This window comes from Dromiciops gliroides, chromosome 2, assembly GCF_019393635.1.
Source record: "Dromiciops gliroides isolate mDroGli1 chromosome 2, mDroGli1.pri, whole genome shotgun sequence".
Taxonomy (NCBI): Eukaryota; Metazoa; Chordata; class Mammalia; order Microbiotheria; family Microbiotheriidae; genus Dromiciops; species Dromiciops gliroides.
Window position 1 is genome coordinate 68,890,111 of NC_057862.1, and position 20,646 is coordinate 68,910,756.

Consider the following 20,646-nt stretch of genomic DNA (forward strand, 5'->3'; position numbering starts at 1 on the left):
GTAATATTTAAAAATAAATGACATATTAAAAATATTAAAATATGGTTTGCTTCTTCCATCTCTTGCAGCCTTTCTGTGCTTCTAATGGTTCATCCTAACTTTCAGACAACATAAAGCACTGGTTTTTAGGGAAGTGGTATCCCTAAAAATATGGGCATGCTGGACCTGATTTCAAATCTGGCCTAAGAAAGATACTAGCTGTGTGACCCTGGGCAAGCCACCTAGCCCTCTTTACTGGCAGTTTCCCTATCTGTAAAATGAGCTGGAGGAGGAAATGACATACCATTCCATCACTGCCAAGAAAACCTTTACAAAGAGCTGGACATAACTGAAAATAACTAAACAACAACTCTCTAAAGATAAATTTGCTGAAAACTAAATACTGAAAGATATCTGCATAAAATGTATCATATTTTCTATGAGAAGCAGTAAAGCTTGGGGAACTAGGAATTGGGAGTCATACGAATCTTTTCCCTGATCATTTTTTTTTTTTGGTTTGTTTTGTTTTTTGCAGGGCAATGAGGGTTAAGTGACTTGCCCAAGGTCACACAGTTAGTAAGTGTCAAGTGTCTGAAGCCAGATTTGAACTCAGGTCCTTCTGAATCCAGAGCTGGTGCTTTATCTACTGAATCTTTAATAGTAATTATGTCAGTGACATACTATATATAAATCTGAACAATTTCACTATCTACTTCATGGGAGTGCCCATAAAAGTAAATAAACCACTGTGGATACAGTATGAGCTAACATCATAAAGAATCTCAGCAATTGAATAAATCTTAGCTTTTTGAAAATAATTAAGAAATTAGGGCTAGTGACCATGTGCATATTTAAACGGCTGAGTGTTTTCATTTTGGAATGGTGAAAAGTCTACCTGCGCTTATTTATATTTCAATTTCCAAACAATACACCTGAGTGTATTGTATTCTTGCTATAGAAAATTCATGATAAAAGGAAATGTTAGCTGAATATTAACCGATCCTTCTCTTAGGGGTCTAAAGTGAATGGACTCTGCTGATAGAAGAAGAGTATATTGCCATGAAAAACAGCAATAATGCAAAGTGACAATTACAGCCACTGTTATACCTAGTATTCATGATTGTGTTTGACCTGTTTTAGCACATAGAATTTCCAAGGACATGAACCACAAGGTTGCAAAAGGACCTGAGGAGCTCATTTAGTTCATCCTTCTGCTTTCAATTTTGTTTTTAGGAAAGGCCATTTCATTGCTTCATCAGGAAACAAGAGTTCCAATGACTCCTAAAGTTCTATTTTATGTCTAATCAAGAAATTTGGTTCTTCTCATGTCACCTCCCCTGTGATTTTGGAAATTGGTAGCTGTTTTTCTGAAGAACTGAAGCAGTCAAGGGAAGAATCACATTAAGTCATATGACAAAATTATGCAACTACTGCCATATATTTTTTTGGCAGGGCAATGAGGGTTAAGTGACTTGCCCAGGGTCACACGGCTAGAGTCAAGTTTCTGATGCCTGATTTGAACTCAGGTCCTCCTGAATCCAGACCCCCATATTCTTTTAAAAATAGGTCTGAATCTTTAAGAGGCACTAAAAAAACCAAGTACTATAGCCTGATATCTATCACCAGACAAGTCACTGAGACTAGGTTAGATTAAAAAAATTATTAGAAATAATCTTACTCCCTACATCTTGGCTCCCCCACGTCACTTAAATGTGTTAAAACTAGAAAATGGCAGTTACCCACTTGCATGAATTATGGGGTATCATAGTATCTGCCTTAGGATAGATAATAAGGTCACTGGCACCCAAGTAACATTTACATAAATGGCATTGATAGAATTTAACAGAGGGAGAAAACTTGTGACCCTAGTGTGATGCCTTGGATATCATCCTCCCCCTTTTTTTTTATCTTAAGGACATCTTGTTCTTCAGTTTAATTCAACAAGTAAATTCATTGCTGGGAAGAAACCAAAAAATAAAAACTCTTCTCAGTTGTATTAATCTTCCAACTGGATACACTGCTCAACTGCTCTCAATGATATTTCACACAAAGTAAAAATGTCCTCATCCTACGGCATCCCCCAAACCTCTAAAATAGATTGCTCTGGCTCAGTAGGGCTTTGCCTCCTCCACAGCGCTGAGGATGGAACTTCTCAAGTCAATAGTCATAGCATTTTCTAATCTGTGTCTAGAAACCACAACTGTAACATAGCCCTGGACTCTGTGACTTTTTGATACCAACACTCCCTGTTGGCCTCATGAACTCTTTTCTTGTGTTCTCGGTCCTTCTGGCCTCTATCCCCTCCTTGCGGTTCACCCCATGGCCTCTTCTTCACCTCCATTCTCCTCGCTGCTGAGTAAGAACAGTGGCCTGAACTGTTTCAAGGTGTAGTTCAGCATGAACTCCCTCTTTGGCTAAAAGAAACTTTGTTCCTCTCTTAACAGTCAGTTTGTGGTCAAGTTATTTTGAATGATGGGGGCTGGAGAACAGGGTCAGGTTTGGATGTGATTAGAACAGGTTCCAAGGCTGAAACTCAACTCTGTTTTATAATTCATACCTTATTCTAGTCAAGAACAAGAGTCATGCGTATGTAACCTAGAGGTTTATGACGTATGCACTTTATAAAATACATCAAGCTCTTTGAAAGTACATTGGGAACCACCACCACACACCAATGACTGGGGTGGGGAGGTACCTCTCTTTATTCTTGGTTTAAGATAATGTTTACATTTTGGAGCTAAGGGAATGGTTTATGGTGATGATTTTTCTTTCTTTCTTTTTTAACATTCTAAAAAATAGCATAAACTTTTGATCCAAATACAACAGAATCGGGATAAACAAAACCAAACCCTTTCTCCCAGAATGGTGAGAGAGAGGAGATGAAGAAGATACCATCACCATCACAATAAGGGTCAAAGTATTTCTCTGCACTGAGACAAGCCAAGACGGTGCCGAGCAGAACTTTGCACATAGTAAGTGCTTAATATTCACCATATTTAAAAGAATTACTAGCAGTGAGCTTTAGAATTGTAAAGTTTCAATGAGGGGACTGTGTGAATGTTAACAAAAGATATGACTAGGAAAAAATTCTGACATTACAGAGTAGCAGCTAACTTCTGCAATGCTAATATATTAAATCAAGAGGCTAACCACAGTAATTTATTTAACATAAAATTATTCAATATCCCTATTTTTTTCTAGCACTCTAGAAATCAGACACAGTGGGTCGGGTCAGTGAGTAGATTTCATTTTTCTCAAAGATTTGCAAAGTTAAAGTAGAGAGCCAGGGGAAGCTTTCTTGTGGTGAACAACAAATACAGCTAAAAGAAATTTAAAAAACAAAATAAAATAACGGATCCCTAGCTACTTAAAGCTTGACAGGGGTTCGGTCATTATCAGCTTTCATTTCCTTGGTCATTTTGTATGCAGGGGCTGGGCTGTAAAGGACTGTGATTTTCCATTTCTGCTATTTTAGTGAGTACCCCCTCATTACCATGGTGCCTAATTTTTCTAAACCATGAAAAAAAGTTCATTTGTTTCTATTTGGCACAGATGAATTATATATAGAAATAATGTACTTCAAAGGCAGATAGATGGTTAAATGTATTTGATCATTAGTAAAATAAAAGTTTTGTGCAAAGACTACTAACCAAACTTTGCAGTTAAGCTACTTTCACAGCCTATAGTACCCTAAAGTTATGGTTAAAGTGTGGCCTTTCATTGTGACAATAATGCCTGAGAAGTCACATTCTTTTAGGAAGAAGTGAGAGGGCACAGCCTTGACACCAAGCATCTCCCTCTACTTTGGGTGTAGAATCAGAGACTAAAAGAATATAAAGGACAAACAGAGAAGGTCAAAATTCAAGAAAAGATGAAGATAATTGCACTGAATGAATCACTTTCTTGCAAGTTTGGAGATGAGCTCTTTCCACTCTGCCCTCTTCCTCGTGATATACATAGGCGTGAGATGCTGCAGCCGTGGCTCCGGCTGTCCCTTAAAGAAGCCCTGACACAAGGCCTCTGTGTTACAAATTACGTACATTCCACAATCATAGCTGTTTTGTTGAGCAGGGGCTTTCTCTTCCACAAATGCTACTTTGTCCCCTCTTTTCCCCAAAAAGGCCTCCAGTTTCCCTGCTACCTGTCTTGCATGGACAGAGTTGCTCCTGCTATGTGAATCATAATGAGAAAATCTATTTTTGTCTTGGAGATAAACCAACAAACTCCAATGAGTTCCCCCAGCTGCTTGATTGGAGTTATTATTGATGGGTAAGAATATAACTCTTTTGTGGGGCAAGTCAAGAGGCTGAAGGAACATGGTGATCTCCTCTGGGCTGGTGGTACATTTGATGAACTGAGTGACTTCTGGGCTGATGAAACACACTTGGTCTGAGAAGTCATGGAACTGGTCACTAGCAAAGTACTCAAAAGCAAATCCAATAATATGGTCATTAAGCCAGCTGGGAGGATCCAACAGTGAGACATCTGATTCCCGCAGTAAACTGTCCATGTAACTCAAAACAACAGGGTCCATTCTGCACAGAGACCAACTGGAAACAAACGCCAAGAGCTGAAGCAAAGGGTAGAAGACAATATTTACTGATGTATATCCTGTATAAATACTGTTGAGAAAACCAAATCATATTTGTAGGGAGCCTGGAAGAGTAAAGGACTGGGTCAAATGAGCTGTGTTCTAGTTCTTGTTCTACCACTCGATCCAGGTGTTCTGAGCCCCGGCTTTTTTATCAGTTAAGAAAAAAAAAGTCAAATTAGTAATAACATGTGCTGTCCTCCCTAAGTGTTAGTTAAGTACTCTCCCTATTTTATGGATGGAAAAATTGAGATTCATAAAAGTGATTGGCTCAAGGTCACACAGCTACTAAGTAGGAAGACTAGGACTAGAACCCAGGTCTTCTGACTCTGAGTGCAGGACTCTTTCTACCATTGTCATAGTCATAGCTGACATTGTTATATTGTTAATAGTTCACATCCTAAAGCATTCGAATTCTGGAAGGGCCCTTTCTCTTCCTTGGGAAAAGGAGTTTATTAATTTGGAAATTCCCTATATCAATGAAATCACAGGTCTGGTTCCTATCCTTAAAAGTTTTTAAAGTGTGTGTGTGTGTGTGTGTGTGTGTGTGGTGATATTCAAACTCAGCTCCCAACTCCAGGTGTGTTGTTACTTTTACTACAAGACAAATCCTAGCTCTGCCATTTACTACTTGGATTGTGTTGGGTAAGTCACCTAACAACTCTGGACTTCAGTTTCCTACTTTGTTTTTACATCCCTCTCATTTTTGAGAAGGATGGATGAGATGATTTCTTAAGTTTCTCTCTAGCTCTTAGGTCTATCTGTGCCATGTTCCCTGCCTAAAAAACCTTTGCTTAAATAGGAATTAAGTTTTAGGTTGCTAAGAAGGTGACAGGCTTTCTAACTCTTCCTCACAGGGTTGTTGTGAACAAAGTGCTTTATAAACCTTAAAATGCTATTGTATACCAATGAGCTATTAGTATTAATGTCAGATAAGATGCTTCAGCAAATAAGGAAATGATTTTTAATAATGCAATTAGAAAACCCTACTAAGTATATAAGTCATTTGGGTTTTTTTGGTAAGGAAATTGGGGTTAAGTGACTTGCCCAGGGTCACACAGCCAGTAAGTGTTAAGTGTCTGAGGCCAGATTTGAACTCAGGTCCTCCTGACTCCAGGGCCAGTGCTTTATCCACTGCGCCACCTAGCTGCCCCCCTATAAGTTTTATTTTGTCTCAAAAGGGGGGAAAAAGTGAAAGTAAGTACAGCCCCTTTCCTGTTTTTGGAGTGGGGAGGGAGACTGATCATTTTAGAGAGGTAACAGACTTGATTATCTCCTGATCTAGCTCCTTGGAAATGCTAGCACTGAGTTAGGCAGGATGCAAATCTTTTCCAGTATTTTATCCTTGGCATTAGGCACCAGAGGGGTGCTTACTTCAAAGGAAACTGTTTGTTCTCTCCCCTCATAAGAACACCATTATGGGAAACATCAATATGTTGTTAATGTACACAAACTAGGCAGTTCTGAATAGTACTAGATTTATAGTATCTGCTGTTCTCTACAGATAAATGAATCCAATAATAAATTCATCTTTTTATAGACTTCCTTTGCAGTTAATGCTTAATAAAAGAATGACTCTTGTTACTTATGATATTCTTAAAGTAAAATCCCATATATCAGTGAAGCTATTACAAAGCACAAACTAGTCAAAGAAGATTAAATGGTTCTGATTTTGAAAAGGCTAATTAACAATTTGATGCAAGGAGTCTTTTCATTACTTGTTAAGAATTTATAAGGAGCTAGACATTAACTAGTTGCATGGCATTAATGCAACTAGTTAAATTTGCAATAATGTAATTTATTTAAATTGATTACATAAATTTATTGTTTGCTTTAGTAAGTATCTAAAGAAGTCAAGACTTGACTCTTATTCCTCTTAAATTGTATATGTATGTGAATATATATACACATATTTACATATATACACTCAGACATACACATATATGTACAGATCTACACATGAAAGATTAAAAGGAATGAGTCAAAAGCCTGGACTTCCTTAGTGAGGCTTTTAACTAGTTGCATAGCAAGTCATTTAATTTTTCTATGCCTGAGTTTCCTCAATCTATAAATAGCAGAATTGCACTGGATGATCTTGAAGACTCTTCTGGTCATAAATACTGTTGAGTCCAAGTCTAAACTTTCATGTAATTCTTGCATTGTAGGCACTTAATAAAGAATTGCTGAAAAATGAACGAATTATTGTTTAAGAAGTGGTGGTTAGATGTTACTTGAAGAAATGCTTCCTATTGAAAAGTCTATTAATGATTTTCAGATCTAGGTAGCATGTTGTTTGCTGTTCAGTTGTTTTTCAGTCATGTCTGATGCTTGGTGACCCCATTTCGGGGTTTTTTTGGCAAAGATACCGGAATGGTTTGCCATTTCCTTCTTCAGCTCATTTTACACATGGGGAAACTGAGGTAAACATGGTTAAGTGATTTGCCCAGGGTCACACAGCTAGTGTCAGGTGTCTGAGGCTGAATTTGAACTCAGGTCCTCCTGAATCCAGGGCCAGTGATTTATCCACTGTGCCACCTAGTTGCCCCAATATGGATGTTTAAAAATCAAGTAACACTTAAACTTAGGGCATCTTATTTCTCTGGCATTTTATGCAGGTTACAAGACACTAAATAGTGGTTAAATGTCAGAATCACTCATTCCATAGAACTGCTTCTCATAATATGGTTTAAAATCATATTATGAGGATGTTACAAGTAAACTAGAGCAAAGGAGTGGAAGCTATTGAGATCAGGAATTAACAACAGTATTTACAGTAAGAGATACTTCACGGCATACATGTTTTTACCTCCGGAAAAGGGGATATGGTTGTTAGGAGATGAGAACACCAGAATTGTTTGCTTTAGTCAATAAAACCTCCCTAAGGAAATCCAAAATTTTGACTCTCATTCCTCTTGAAATTTATTTTATTAAATTTATATACATAACTCAAAATAATCTTTCATGTGTAGATCCATGTATACATACACACACATTTTGAAAGGAATAAGAATCAAAAGTGTAGACTTCCTTAGACATTGTACGGCTTTATTAAAGCAAATAGCAAATTTATATAATCAATATAAATAAAATATATGATAAATCACTTAATAAGTGTCTCCTACATTCATCTATCTACAATACAGCCTCTCCTACATATAGATAATGTTAGCAATTTTTATATATTCTCTATACATGGTTTTTATACTCATTACATACATTTATATATTCATAAGTCATAAATTTTTAATATTTACATAAACATGTATAAAACAGCCTCATTATGATGTCATTTTAAGACATCATACAAAAAGCAGTAGCTCCACTGCAAATAATAAATGCCTAAGAGGGCCTATGTTTCAAACACAGTCTTGGCTGTTGTACTGTGTGAGGCTTAAACATAATTGCTCAGAAATATCCTAACTGCAACTGCTGCTCGCTGTGACATGATACTCTAATTGCCAGTAACATGATTCCCTATATTTAATCAAGGCATAAGTGCCAGTTGTGCATTAGTGGTCAAGTCATTTATTGAAACTAATGACAATTCTGTCTAAGTGATGATCAGGTCTCAAGTATAATCAAGAATTTTAACATGATTTCACTTTCTGAATCAACCTCAGAATTTGTGTTCAGCAGTATTTTGAAATCAACCAACCCAAACTCCCAACCAACATACAGTCTCTGGCCTTGAACAGTTTCAGGGACGGTATCTTGTCTGTTTCGATATGCAGCCCACTTCCCTAGTTAGAGCCCATCTGTAGTGTAATATTCAGTTCTGTGTGCCATATTTTATGAACACTGCTAAGTGGGAGAGTGAGCAATGGAGAGAACAAGTGAGATGGAATGGGCCATGAATACAAACCCTGTTAGAACTGGCTGAAGGAATTGGAGTTGTTTAGCCTGGAGAAGAGAAGACTTAGGGACAGAGGGAAGTGGGTATGACAACTATTTTAGAGACTATGAGGAGTTATGATGTGGAAGAACAATCAGTCTTGATGTCAGGAAAAACTTCTAAACAATTAGAAGAGCCATGCAAAAGTAAAGCAGGCTACCTCTGGAGGTGGCAGTTTCCTCCTCGCTAGAGCTCTCAAGCCCAGACTTAAGAGCTAATGCCCAATTTTAAGCTAAGTGCTAGGGAGACAACCACAAAAGTGGTCAGTCTTTACCCGAAAAGAACACACATTCTAATGGGGATGCTTAGGAGGGGATCTGTTCAGATAGAAGTTTGGACTAGTTGTTTTCTGAGGTTTCTTCGAACTTTGGGATTCTGTACATTTTGGGTTTCCCTCATAACTCATCTATAGAATATCTTAAGATAGATGCTTTACATTGATTACCATTTGATGTTCTTAGCAATTTCACGAGATGAATAATGTATCAACTCCTGGGAGCTAAAAATCATATGTATCACCTTCAATTTAAAGATGTGGAAACTGAAGCTCAGAGTTTGTGATTTGCTTGAGGTACCGCAGCTGTAGCCCAGGTCTTCTGAGGTCTAGTGCTCTTCCCATTACACAGTTCATATTCCCTGTAACAGCCCCTACCTAACAATGGCTCTAGTTCTGTTCTCTGCAGCAATACAGTAAACTTAATCCCTTTTCCATATGTCAGCCTTTCAAATAACAAGAGATAAAAAAATATTTAAAATAGATAACATATGCAGAGCTGCTGAGAATTTCCACATCAACATGGCCTAATGTGGATAACTGGTAGAATATTGTCAGTTTCAATGCCTTTGCATCTGTAGTGCCTGACCCATAATTGGTGTTGAATAAATGTTTGTTGAATTGAATTTATTAGCTGAATTGAATAAATGCTTATTGAATTTATTTGCTGAATGAAATACAAATTTCATCTTTTTCTAAGCACCATTCCATTCAGATTCTTTATTACATTACTGTGTTTCTCCATGTGGAAAGCCAAACTCTACATCAACCTAATAATTGTCAAGTCTCCTTAACTGGTACTAACTTTCATGTTAGCTAGCCCTTCTTAAGCACCCCCCCCCCCCATTAGCAGTTAATCCCTCTATCTATAGATTTTAATTTTACTGATATCTGCTGTTTTAAAAAATTACATCCTATTACCAACAATTCATATATTTGATCACAATTCAAATACAACATAGGGCTGATACCACAAGTGATTTTTCAAGGAACCAATTAAATTTCTTTTCACCCAATAGACTTCTCATAAGAATTCAGCAGTTCTGGTAAAACAAAACATCATTCTTCAATGCAAAAAACCTAAAACAAGCTTAATACGCAAGCAAGTAAAGAATGGCTACATAGGATCAAAACAATAATACAAAGAACTATACAAAAGAAACACTGGTTTCTGTGAACCCAAGCTGAGGAACTCAAGTAAAAAAACAAGAAAATCATCATTTTACAGGTCAATATTGTTTTGTAAATTAAGGCAGATTTTTGCTTTGCAATGTTGGCTAAAATGAAAATAATGAAAAGTGGAATACATAGAAACTCAAATTCAAAAGTATGTTTTCAATAAGTTATGAATGAAGCTGCCTACATGGTTTGGTGACTTAGAAAGTTAGTGTGAAACACTGTGGTAATAATATTGCATTGTTCTGTATTTCTATAGAATGGGATCAAATTGGGTAAGGATTTAAAGGTAAAAAAGATAGCATCCTTTCCCTTTTTAATTATTAATGCTCAACTGCTGATTATAGTGATAGGCACTATAGAAATGCACTGATAAATTAATATTGATTAAAAATCAATTCTAGCATGCCCCCAAAATACTAATTTAAATTTTGTTAACCAGTTTATAGCTTAACATTTACATGGCAAGACAAATAGAAATGTTTTCCAAAAGGAAGTTCAAATGCTGGTGTTTTTTAAAAAATTAAATACAGGGTGGGCAAAAAGTCATGTTTTAATGACTTTTTGAAACTTATTTTTCACCATTTATGAGACCTGATTTTTCATACATAATGTAAATTAATTTCCTATGTATTGTATATGATGCTATGGTATTGTAAATTAAAAACAAAAATAAAGGAGTTAGGGGCAGCTAGGTGGCGCAGAGGGGGCAGCTAGGTGGTGCAGTGGATAGAGCACCAGCTCTGGAGTCAGGAGGACCTGAGTTCAAATCTGGCCTCAGACACTTAACACTTACTAGCTGTGTGACCCTGGGCAAGTCACTTAACCCCAATTGCCTCACTAAAAAGAAAAAAAAAGAAAAGAAAAAAGAAAAATAAAGGAGTTATTAAATATTGAAACTCCATGATTTTTGGCCCACCCCCGTATTTTCTTTTTTGTGTGTGTGGGGCAATGGGGGTTAAGTGACTTGCCCAAGGTCACACAGCTGGTAAGTGTCAAGTGTTTGAAGCCATATTTGAACTCAGGTCCTCCTGAATCCAGGGCCAGGGCTTTATCCACTGCACCACCTAGCTGCCCCCCATTACTTTTTTTATTTTTGGTGAGGCAATTGGGGTTAAGTGACTTGCCCAGGGTCACACAGGTAGTAAGTGTCAAGGGTCTGAGGCCGGATTTGAACTCAGGTCCTCCCGGGCCGGCGCTCCATCCCTGTGCCACCTAGCTTCCCCCCCCCCCCATTACTTTTTAAAAGTACTTGATGCCATGCCTAACAATTTTATTACTACCTGGTGATGGAAGATGGACACCTGCTTGTCTCTATTACTTTAATGTACTATTTAGAACCAGAGAGGTGAAGGTGACTTCCTGAGATTCTACCTAGTCCCAAGGTTTTAAGATTTCATTCATTTTCCTAGGCATATTTATCAAAAGCAAAGGGATAAAGCAGTAAGTACTTAAAAATAACAGTTCCCTGTCTACCAGTCTTCCTTTGACTTCCAGGACTCAAAAATAGAAATAAATTTGGAGAAAATATCAAGAAATTTTCTTTTAGATGGTTGTGATGATCCTTTTCCAACAACGAATTCTCCTTTGCTTGGAGAACCTTCCTATGCTGTACTCCACATTAAAAGCTTATTAGTCTGGGGTGGCTAGGTGCCGCAGTGGATAAAGACCAGCCCTGGATTCAGGAGGACCTGAGTTCAAGTCTGACCTCAGACACTTGACACTTACCAGCTGTGTGACCCTGGGCAAATCACTTAACCCCATTGCCCCACCAAAAAAAAAAAGCTTATTAGTCTAAACAAATAAGACGAAGGCTAATTTGAACTAGTGAAAAGTCTGAATAGTAGTCCCATGTTAAGGACATTCAAGGTGCAGTAGAAACAGATGTTATTTGGAGTAAGAAGACTTGGGCCTGAATCCCTGCATTGCTGTTTACAACATATTTCTTGTGAACTATGGAAAATCACACTTTCTCTGGGCCTCAGTTTCTTCATCTTTAAGATGGGGGTACTGAGCTAAATGATCTCTGATGGTCCTCTCAGCTCCAAATTCAAAGTGACTAATAAAACCAAGGTTCAAAGAAGTTAAGAAATTGGTCCATCATCACACAGCTAGGAAGTATCCCAGTTAAGAGCTGAAACTAAGTCTCCTGACTAAGTCTATCATTTCACTATCTATATTTTCTAAAAACATGGAAATGTTTTTCTAGCACCAATCTTATCAAGTCAGAAGCTAACAAAGTATAGTCTGGCAGGATGCTCAGATTTAATGAATAACTCATTTATATCCAGCATTGTTTGGTATGCAAATTATACTTGTCAAAACCTAGAAAACTGTTCTTTTATAAAGGTTAAACATTTTCCTCTTAATACTAAACTTCTGTTCTGTCTTCAAGTTATCTAATTATTGGGTTCCACACTAATTAGGCTTTGCTTTTTATCAACTAAAAGTAGTGGTTGACTTGGCCTACAATAAATACAACTTTTCCCTTCATAAATGTCTTTAGCCTCTTTAAAAGTGAAATCTGTCCTCCCAATAAAATTTAAGTTAAATGAAACAAATGTAACAAATGTTTTCCTGAAATAGTTGACCAAGGTTGTTAATATGAACTGGTTAACTAAGTAATGGTATTTTTATTTCCTCATTGTCTTCAACTCAGGCTAAGGGGAAAGTCATCAAATTTAGGTTTTGGAAAAATAAAAATCTATTATCAATAATAATCTCATGAAACTATTTACTCATCTGCCATTAGGCAATACTAAGTATAGGGTTAAAACTGACCCATGGATACTCAAATATTAACAAAGGAAAGATGTTTTTACAAGCATCCAAAGGATGATACAGAACTTTAATAAAGTAGACATAGGAAGGAAAATTAGACAAACAGCACAAGTTGGATAAAGTTACTTTCAGAAAGGTTTTCTCTAATATGTAAAATTATTTAAAAAGCTTTCCAATTACCAAGTGTTATCTTTTCTTTACAGATACAAAATATGAGAAAAGGTGGATTATTTCACTCAAACACCCTCAGCTGATGAATAAATCCAGACTTTTGATAGTTTGAAACGCCAGTACAACCACTTTGGTCTTTAAGGAATTTTTTGGGCCACAATGTGGCATACAAAATAGGCAATCACTCTGGGCACCCAGAACATAAAGACAGTGAACTCTCCTTAGAAACTGAGCTACCAAAAGCAGATTTGTGGCACCGTGATATTCAAAGCACAATGTGGTGATTACTATATCATAAAAAGGTAGAGTGAATTTTTTAAAGAAGAACAAAACTAGATTTGTCAAAACAATTTATGCATTACAATTTAAAAAATGTTAAACCTTGGATTGAAATATGAACTATGTTTAATTAAGTAGTTTTTTGGCAGTGCAATGAGGGTTAAGTGACTTGTCCAGGGTCACACAGCAAGTGTAAAGTGTCTGAGGCCAGATGCCATCTAGTTGCCCCCTAATTAAGTAGTTTTGAGTTAGGCATCTTTATAACATCCATTTCACCTTAGGAATCCTTTTATTAGTAAGTTTAAACAGCTACAGCTCATTTTAGGACAACAGATTTATAGCTAGAAGAAACTTCAGGGAATATTTTGCTCTCTAGTTCTCAATTTACCACATTAGTATCAATACTTCAGTTCTGAACAGTTGGCTCTGACATGTAGATATGGCAAGTTCTTGGGGGGCTCTACACTTGTAAATTCACTGGTGTGGAAACTCCTTCTGTGTTTATAAATATTATTTAAACATTATTTTGTATAAAACAATCTCTTCTCATATAAATTTATATACATTATTGGGGAATTGAAAAAGCAACAACGGTTCTTTTCTCCTTCCCCGGGGGAATTCTATACTGAGTAAGCTTTAGAAGTCAGTATTCCGGGGCAACTAGTTGGCGTAGTGGATAAAGCACTGGCCTTGGATTCAGGAGTACCCGGAGTACCCAAGTTCAAATCCAGCCTCAGACACTTGACCCTGGGCAAGTCACTTAACCCTCATTGCCCTGCAAAAATTAAAAAAAAAAACAAAAAGCAGTATTACAGCCCTAAGAATCCATTGTCATGTTCAATCTGTGAAGCAATAGGGTTTTAAAATCTTTTATACAGAAATTCCCATTGTTATTAAGTTTATGTTTCTTTTTTTGGTTGGGGCAGTGAGGGTTAAGTGACTTGCCCAGAGTCACACAGCTAATGTCAAGTATGTGAGGGTGAATTTGAACTCAGGATCCTCCTGAATCCAGGGCCGGAGCTTTATCCACTGCGCCACCTAGCAGCTCCTGTTATTAAGTTTTAAAACACATACAGGGTCTTGGATTTCAAATTGGTTAAAAGTTGGAAGGTACCTTGGGAATTCATCTGATCTAGCTGAACTTTATTCAAGTAACATCATCAGGAATACACATTTACTGAATTACTTTAGTGTGTAATATACTAAATTCTTTATACACTTACGGCCACCATTTATATGGCATTTACCACATACTGTCTTGTATGATAGTTACTTGTTACATATTTCTCATTTCTAGATAAATTGCTAGAGGACAAGTAACATGGAGAAGACTTTTGTACCAGTCCAAAGCAGTAATATTTATGTAGATATAAATATCTGGTGGATACTGTGGGTACTGCCATCCTCGTTTCCTTAAGAGGTGGAGTTACAGCCCACATCTATTCTAAGTCCGATGCTCTTTGCACTATACTACACAGCCTAGCATGGCTCAGTTTAGCCGAAAGACATAAGGAAAGCATTATCTATAGCTGAATATAAAAAATAAGGGATTTGGAGTCCAATGACCTGGGTTTTAGCCCGACTTCTGCCACTTATTTGCTGTGACCCTGGTCAAATTACTCAAGGGTGGGGGTAGGGGAGGGATTCCTACTTTCCTTGTCTATTTTACGGGGTGGCTGTGAGGATCAACTGAGGACGCCTGTGAAAGCATACAGTAACTGTCCAATATTATACGAAGGTAGGGTAATAATATCTGCTGATTAAAATAATTATATGTTTGTTGTTTAAAAAATATCTAAAATAGGGGGGCTTGTGGCTTACCACATATTATGACATATAAATTGATTTTTTTTTAAACTTCAAAGCCTTTTCCCAATTTGGGGGTGGATTACAGGAAGCTGTTTAACAACCGTGGAGATGATAGGTTGAACTAGTCTAATGAGGTACCTGAACCAAGATTCCACCCCCACCCCCAGCCCCGTGATTCACTAAAGGGTTAAGCCCTTCCAGTCTCGCTATTGGGGGGGGGGGAGGGGGCGGCAGCAGCAACAGCTGGAGGAGGAGGAACAGCTGCTCTTCTCATGTCTTCAGTGCAGGTCAAAGCCTGGAATTTCCTAGCAAGGTCTGGGCGGGCTGACAGACACAGAGTTGCGTTCTGCCCGGGGATACTTGGCGAGACACGTGGAGTAGGCTAACAGTTGTCCCAAGGGGAGTCAGCGAGAGTCCTGTAGCTATAACCCTGGGTATTGGCGATGGGTCTTCGGGGGCTTTACAGTAACAGTCATAAGCAAGGCGTCGCTTTCTAAGGGAGCTGCACAATTATTGCGGGGAGAAGCGTCCCAAGAAGCCACTGCTTTAACAGGTAGAGCGCTGGGGCGGGGTCCCCGCCAGGCAGCGGAACTACGCCCCCAGCATGGGGTCCTTAGTCCACACACGTGGGGCGACACGGGGCGGGGGGAATTCTCCTCCAGGATTTGGGGCCCCTTCCCCGCACTGACGTTGACTCAGGCCTTCGGTGTCGCCGACTCTCCTCCCCAATCGGGTGACAGAACCGCGGGGAGGGTGCCTCCGGACCCCGGAGCCCACGGGAGCCGCGGCCTGGCTTTCTTCTCTGTATCTCGGAAGAAACCGGCTGCCAGAGGCGGGGGTCAGGGACAGCCTCACCCCATCCCACCCCACCCCATCCCATCCGAGCGCCGGACCCTCATCGACCCCACAGGACGGGCTTACGCCGGCTGCTCCCGCCCTCTTACCTGACTCGGGCTTCACCCCCCGGGACGCGCCTCCGTTTTGGCTCGCGCCAAGCCCTCCCCCACCCCTCCCCCCCAACCAGCAGTTAAGGTAGCACCGGCTGCTCGTAAAGCGAGGGCAGCCGTCGCAAACCCAAGTCTGCCTCTCTACCCGACTTGCCTTTGCGACATCGTGCTTGGAGGAGAAAGTCTGGCGTCATTAGGAGTCGTAGTAACGGAGTTAAAAAAAAGGGGGGGGGGCGGGGGAAGGCGGAGTGGAGGCGGGGAGTGTTTCACGCAAGCGCGCTATTCTGGGAGGGGGGAGGGGGCGGGGCGTGTTCGGGGAGTCTTGGGGACGGGCGAAAAGGGGCGTGGGAGGGGTGCGCGTGCCTGTCGCGGAGCCCCGGAGGGAGGGGCAGAGAAGGGGCGCGCTTGCGCGCGGTGACCGGCTAGCGAGGAGGCGGGGGCGCGGACTGAGCCGAGAGCGGGGGACCGCGGAGAGAAGGCAGCAGGGCGGTTGCCGGCGGTGGAGTGGGGAGCCGAAAAGCGGCGGCGGCGGCGGCAGCTGCAGAGGCGGGAGCTGGGGGTGAGGAGAGCCTCGCGGCTGGGATGAACCCGACGCGGGTGGAGTCGGGCTGACAGGGCGGCGGACGCAGGGGATGCGCGGCGGCCAGACCTTCCCCCCCCGCCTGCTTCATCACTCCCAGAGCCCGAGTCCCGCCGCCCCGGACCCGGCCCGGGGTCGCTCGGTGGAGGCCTCGGCCGGCCCGGGCTGGGGGCTCCGGCCGAAGAGGCGGCGGCGGTGGCCCCTGCGACGACTCGGAGGTAAGAGCCGCTGGCGGAGCCAGTGTGCCCACGTCTTCTCCCCTTGCCCGCGGTGGGGCTGCTCGGCCCGCGCCCCGCCCCGGCGGCGGGCCGCCCCCGCCCGGCCGCCCCATCCCGGCCGGCCGTTGAGACCGTTGGTCCGGCCTCGGAAGTCGCGGGGGCTCCGGGAGGGGGCGTGTCTGGGCCGCGCGGGGAGGCCGAGGCAGGGCTTGCGCCGGGCCGCCCCGAGCTGCGGGCGGGGAGGGGGCTGCGGCTCGCGGAGCCGAGCTTGGGCGCGCCGGCCTCGCCCCCTGGGTGCGGGGCGGGCTCCTCCAAGGTCACCCGGCGGCCCCCGCCCCATCCCCTTCTGCTCGTGGCGTGACAGCTCCCTGTCGGGGGGGACCGCCGCGGACCGGGCCAGCGGGCCGGGTCACCTCGGCCCCTTAAGAAGCCAGCCCCGATGTCACTGGGAGATTTGTCTCCGCACAGATTCACCTGCTGCGGGGAGGGTTTGCGGCAGAGCTACCTTGGCACGTGGGGCATCGTCCGTCTGTCTGTCCGTCCGTCAGTCCGTCCGTCTATTAAGCGGACTCCTTGTGCGATGGATGCAGCGGTTTTCCCCAGGGCTTCTTAGGTATCGATTTTGGTTGAAGATGAGCGTTGTCGCTGTGTCGAGGTCCCTAATATTTAAAGTTAAAATAGTCATTTCGGGGGGTGGGGGACACTGCTGCTCCTTAGTGCCGTCTGATTTTTTCAGAGGAACAAGTGCAAAATGCTGCACTGATGTCATTAGTAACAAATCTGGCCGCTGGTAAAGCCATTTCACACCAGAAAAATGCTCTTTTGCTGAAGCTTTATTAATTAAGAATGTCTGAACTTTCAAGAGGGTAATGCACTCAATTAAATCCGATGGTCCAGTTTGGAATTTACTTTTCAAGATAATTCTCTGGGAAGCAGGAACTCATTCATCTGAGAGAACTTTATCATAAGTACCTCTGTACAAGAGGGGGAAAAAAGACTTTCCTCTTGTTTTTAAGGTTCTTTGTGATATATAGTTAGGCAGAGTAGAATGGCATGCTTTTATTCCGAGTTTATTGACACTTATGTGTTTGCTTACTATTGGTTGTATCATGAAAACGTTTTCCTTCTGTTTGTTATATTTTAGAAACTCAAGAATAGGGTGTAATTTAGAGAGAATTAAAAATTAATCACTGAATTGCCATAATACTAGCCAGTGCGACAGCTGGACTGGATGATATCAAGGGTCTTTTTTAGCTTTAATTTTGTTCCTTGTTTCTACACAATTCGATGTAAAATTAATATTTTGGCAACTGCATTGAAATAAGTGTATTCTGCTTTCTTGCTGTCTTTACCTTTGTAACAGATTAGCTTTTAAAGTAAGTACTTTGAGCATTTCTAATTAACTGGAATTTGAAAAGATTATAGTTCAAGTTAATTTTCAGGGATAGTCTCAGGTGGAAAAAAAAATCTGTGCTGTTGCTCTAATCTTTATAGATTTTTCCTCTGGGAGAAGAGAAAAATTCCAGCACTGCTCGGCAAGAAGTGAAAACACAATCTTTAAAATGGTCGTGTATTGTTTAAATTACACATTCTTCATAGTGTCTTGCTACCCTTATTTTTGATATTCAGCTATAAATAATGCTTTCCTTTCTCTTTAGAGATACCTAATATTTGGTAATCTGAGGCTTGTAAATTATAGACTGTGGTCAAAAAAAGGTAATTTTGGCTCTTAGGCATTTATATATATTGTAGAATGTGATTTTTGAGTAATCTTTTTGTTGCTATTAGATTGAATTTTGATGTCATCAATGAAATGTATGATTAAGAAATATAAAATATATTGGTCATACAATGAGATCAAGGGACAACAATTGTACTGCCCACGTGCTTCAAAGATAATCCTTACTCTGTCAAGGTAAGGTAAGGAAGGCCTTCTAGTAAATTGGATCAATCCTTTTCGTAAAACTTATTTGAAAGGTATGAACAAGAAGATCGGTAGGTGTGGCTTGTTGGTGATCTGCAATATTGGAGGAAACATCCACATTAATGATACCTATATCTTTATAGAGAGAGAGATCTAGCACACGAACACACACACAGACACACACACACACACACACACACACCCTGGAAAGGTCAGTTTAGAAGTATTAGGACCAGGATGATTTCCCTTTTTCCATCTTACCTCTTTTCCTTTTGTCCGATGTCTTTTATATGATAAGGCTTTTCTTCAAACCAGAGGAAATCTTGATTTGTTCACTGAAAGTTTGGAATATATAGATTGTAGGGTCTTTGGAAGTTTTCTCCCTTGGCTATAGCTTCTTTCAAAAAGTTGGATCTCCTCTGTGTGTGTGTGTTTAATATAATAAATTGCATTTTAAATACTTTACAATTTTATAGCATGTTTATACATTTTGTCTGATGCATAATAACAAAATATGTTGGCTTTGGTATTATTTAGTTCTTGATGAAGGGGAATGATTGGGTCTTTTGTATTGTTTTTGTTTGTTGTTGTTTTTTTGGTGAGGCAATGGGGTTAAGTGACTTGCCTAGGGTCACACAGCTAGTAATTGTTAAGTGTCTGAGGCCGGATTTGAACTCAGGTCCTCCTGAATTCAGGTTTGGTGCTCTATCCAGTGTGCCACCTAGCTGCCCCTTTTGTATTTGTTTTTAAGTGAAGGATCTGGTAGAAATTAGTAATGCAGCATATACCCATACCATTTCTCTTCCTGGTCATTTGCTAATAGTTTATTTGAGAGGAACTCAATTTTGGAGAAAATTTGTGTACTCTTTAGCCCTTAAGATGAACAGTTAAAAATGATTGTAAAAACAACACCTTAATGCTGTCCTGTATTTGTAGAACACTTAATTTCTGAGGAGATAAATAGAGGAGGAGGGATGTTTGGTGGACAGAGCACTCTGAAGTATGAGCCTTGAGTTGGAATCTCTTCTCTCACTAGCTTTGTTAGATCATACGATTTAAAACTGACAGGGAATTCAAATTATTTATACTCTGAACTTCAGTTTGTTCATCTTCAGGAGTTAAAATCTGGCCTCAGACACCAGCTTCTGTGACCCTGGACAAGTCACTTAATTTTGTTTGCCTCAGTTTCCTCATCTGTAAAAAGAGCTGGAGAAGGAAATGGCAAACCATTCCAATATCTTTGCATGAAAACCCCAAATGGGATCGTGAAGAGTCAGATATGACTGAAATGACACCACAACAACATAATGGCCAGGTGGGGAAGGGAGTTGTGGAAGGCTCTGAGAAAAAGCATTTATATCGTTCATTAGGTTCTTCCTTTGACACATTCTGACTTGACAACCCTTGGGCAAGCCTCTTAAGCTATGGTCCCCCAAGGAAATCTAAGACCAAATCATACAATTGCTGATCTGCACTGGGAGAGGGAGTTTGCTCACTGCACCAGTGGAATCTCACACATTTGTAACAAAGGGAAAAAAAGACAGTACTTGATAATCTAGTTGTGAAGGAAGAGATGTATGAATATTAAAGCTTATATGACATGTGAACTATTATATATAATTTATATATACATGTATAATTTTCATACTAATCATTTAATATTATGTATAATTTTTTGTTTTTATGTTATTTACATGTAGTTTTATATATGTACAGAGAAAGAGAATTTTCCTTCTGTCTTTGACCTCATCTGATATTTATAATACTGGGTCAAAGACATATGAATTCATATACAGAATAGTACTATCCTCATTTCAAAGTACTACTCCTGTGATGAACCATTATTTTAATAAGGTAGGCAAATACTGTTATTTTAATTTGTAGCTAGGGAAAACCAAGATGAGGAAATGTTGAAGAACTTTTTTTTTCCAGTTTGAATGAAGAAGAAAATCCAGGTTTTCATATATTGGATTTTATTTAAATCACAGCATACCTTTTTTTTGTTTGTTTTTTTGTGAGGCAATT

General features: G+C 40.1%; 2 protein-coding genes across 2 annotated transcripts in view; one reads left to right on the forward strand and one right to left on the reverse strand.

The window, feature by feature from the left end:
• Positions 1 to 2,505: 2,505 nt before the first annotated feature.
• On the reverse strand, positions 2,506 to 15,966 carry SENP8 (SUMO peptidase family member, NEDD8 specific). The gene is made up of 2 exons (XM_043980414.1): positions 15,897 to 15,966; positions 2,506 to 4,549 (listed from the first exon to the last, which is right to left on the reverse strand). Exon 2 carries the CDS (start codon positions 4,511 to 4,513, stop codon positions 3,875 to 3,877), a length of 639 nt encoding a protein of 212 aa, XP_043836349.1. The 5' UTR covers positions 4,514 to 4,549; positions 15,897 to 15,966; the 3' UTR covers positions 2,506 to 3,874.
• A 398-nt stretch (positions 15,967 to 16,364) lies between these two features.
• Positions 16,365 to 20,646, forward strand: part of MYO9A (myosin IXA) — a 302,278-nt gene continuing 297,996 nt past the window's right edge. Inside the window, exon 1 of the mRNA XM_043982938.1 lies at positions 16,365 to 16,697. The gene's annotated coding sequence lies outside the window, so the exon portion shown is untranslated. The remainder of the gene's footprint in view (positions 16,698 to 20,646) is intronic.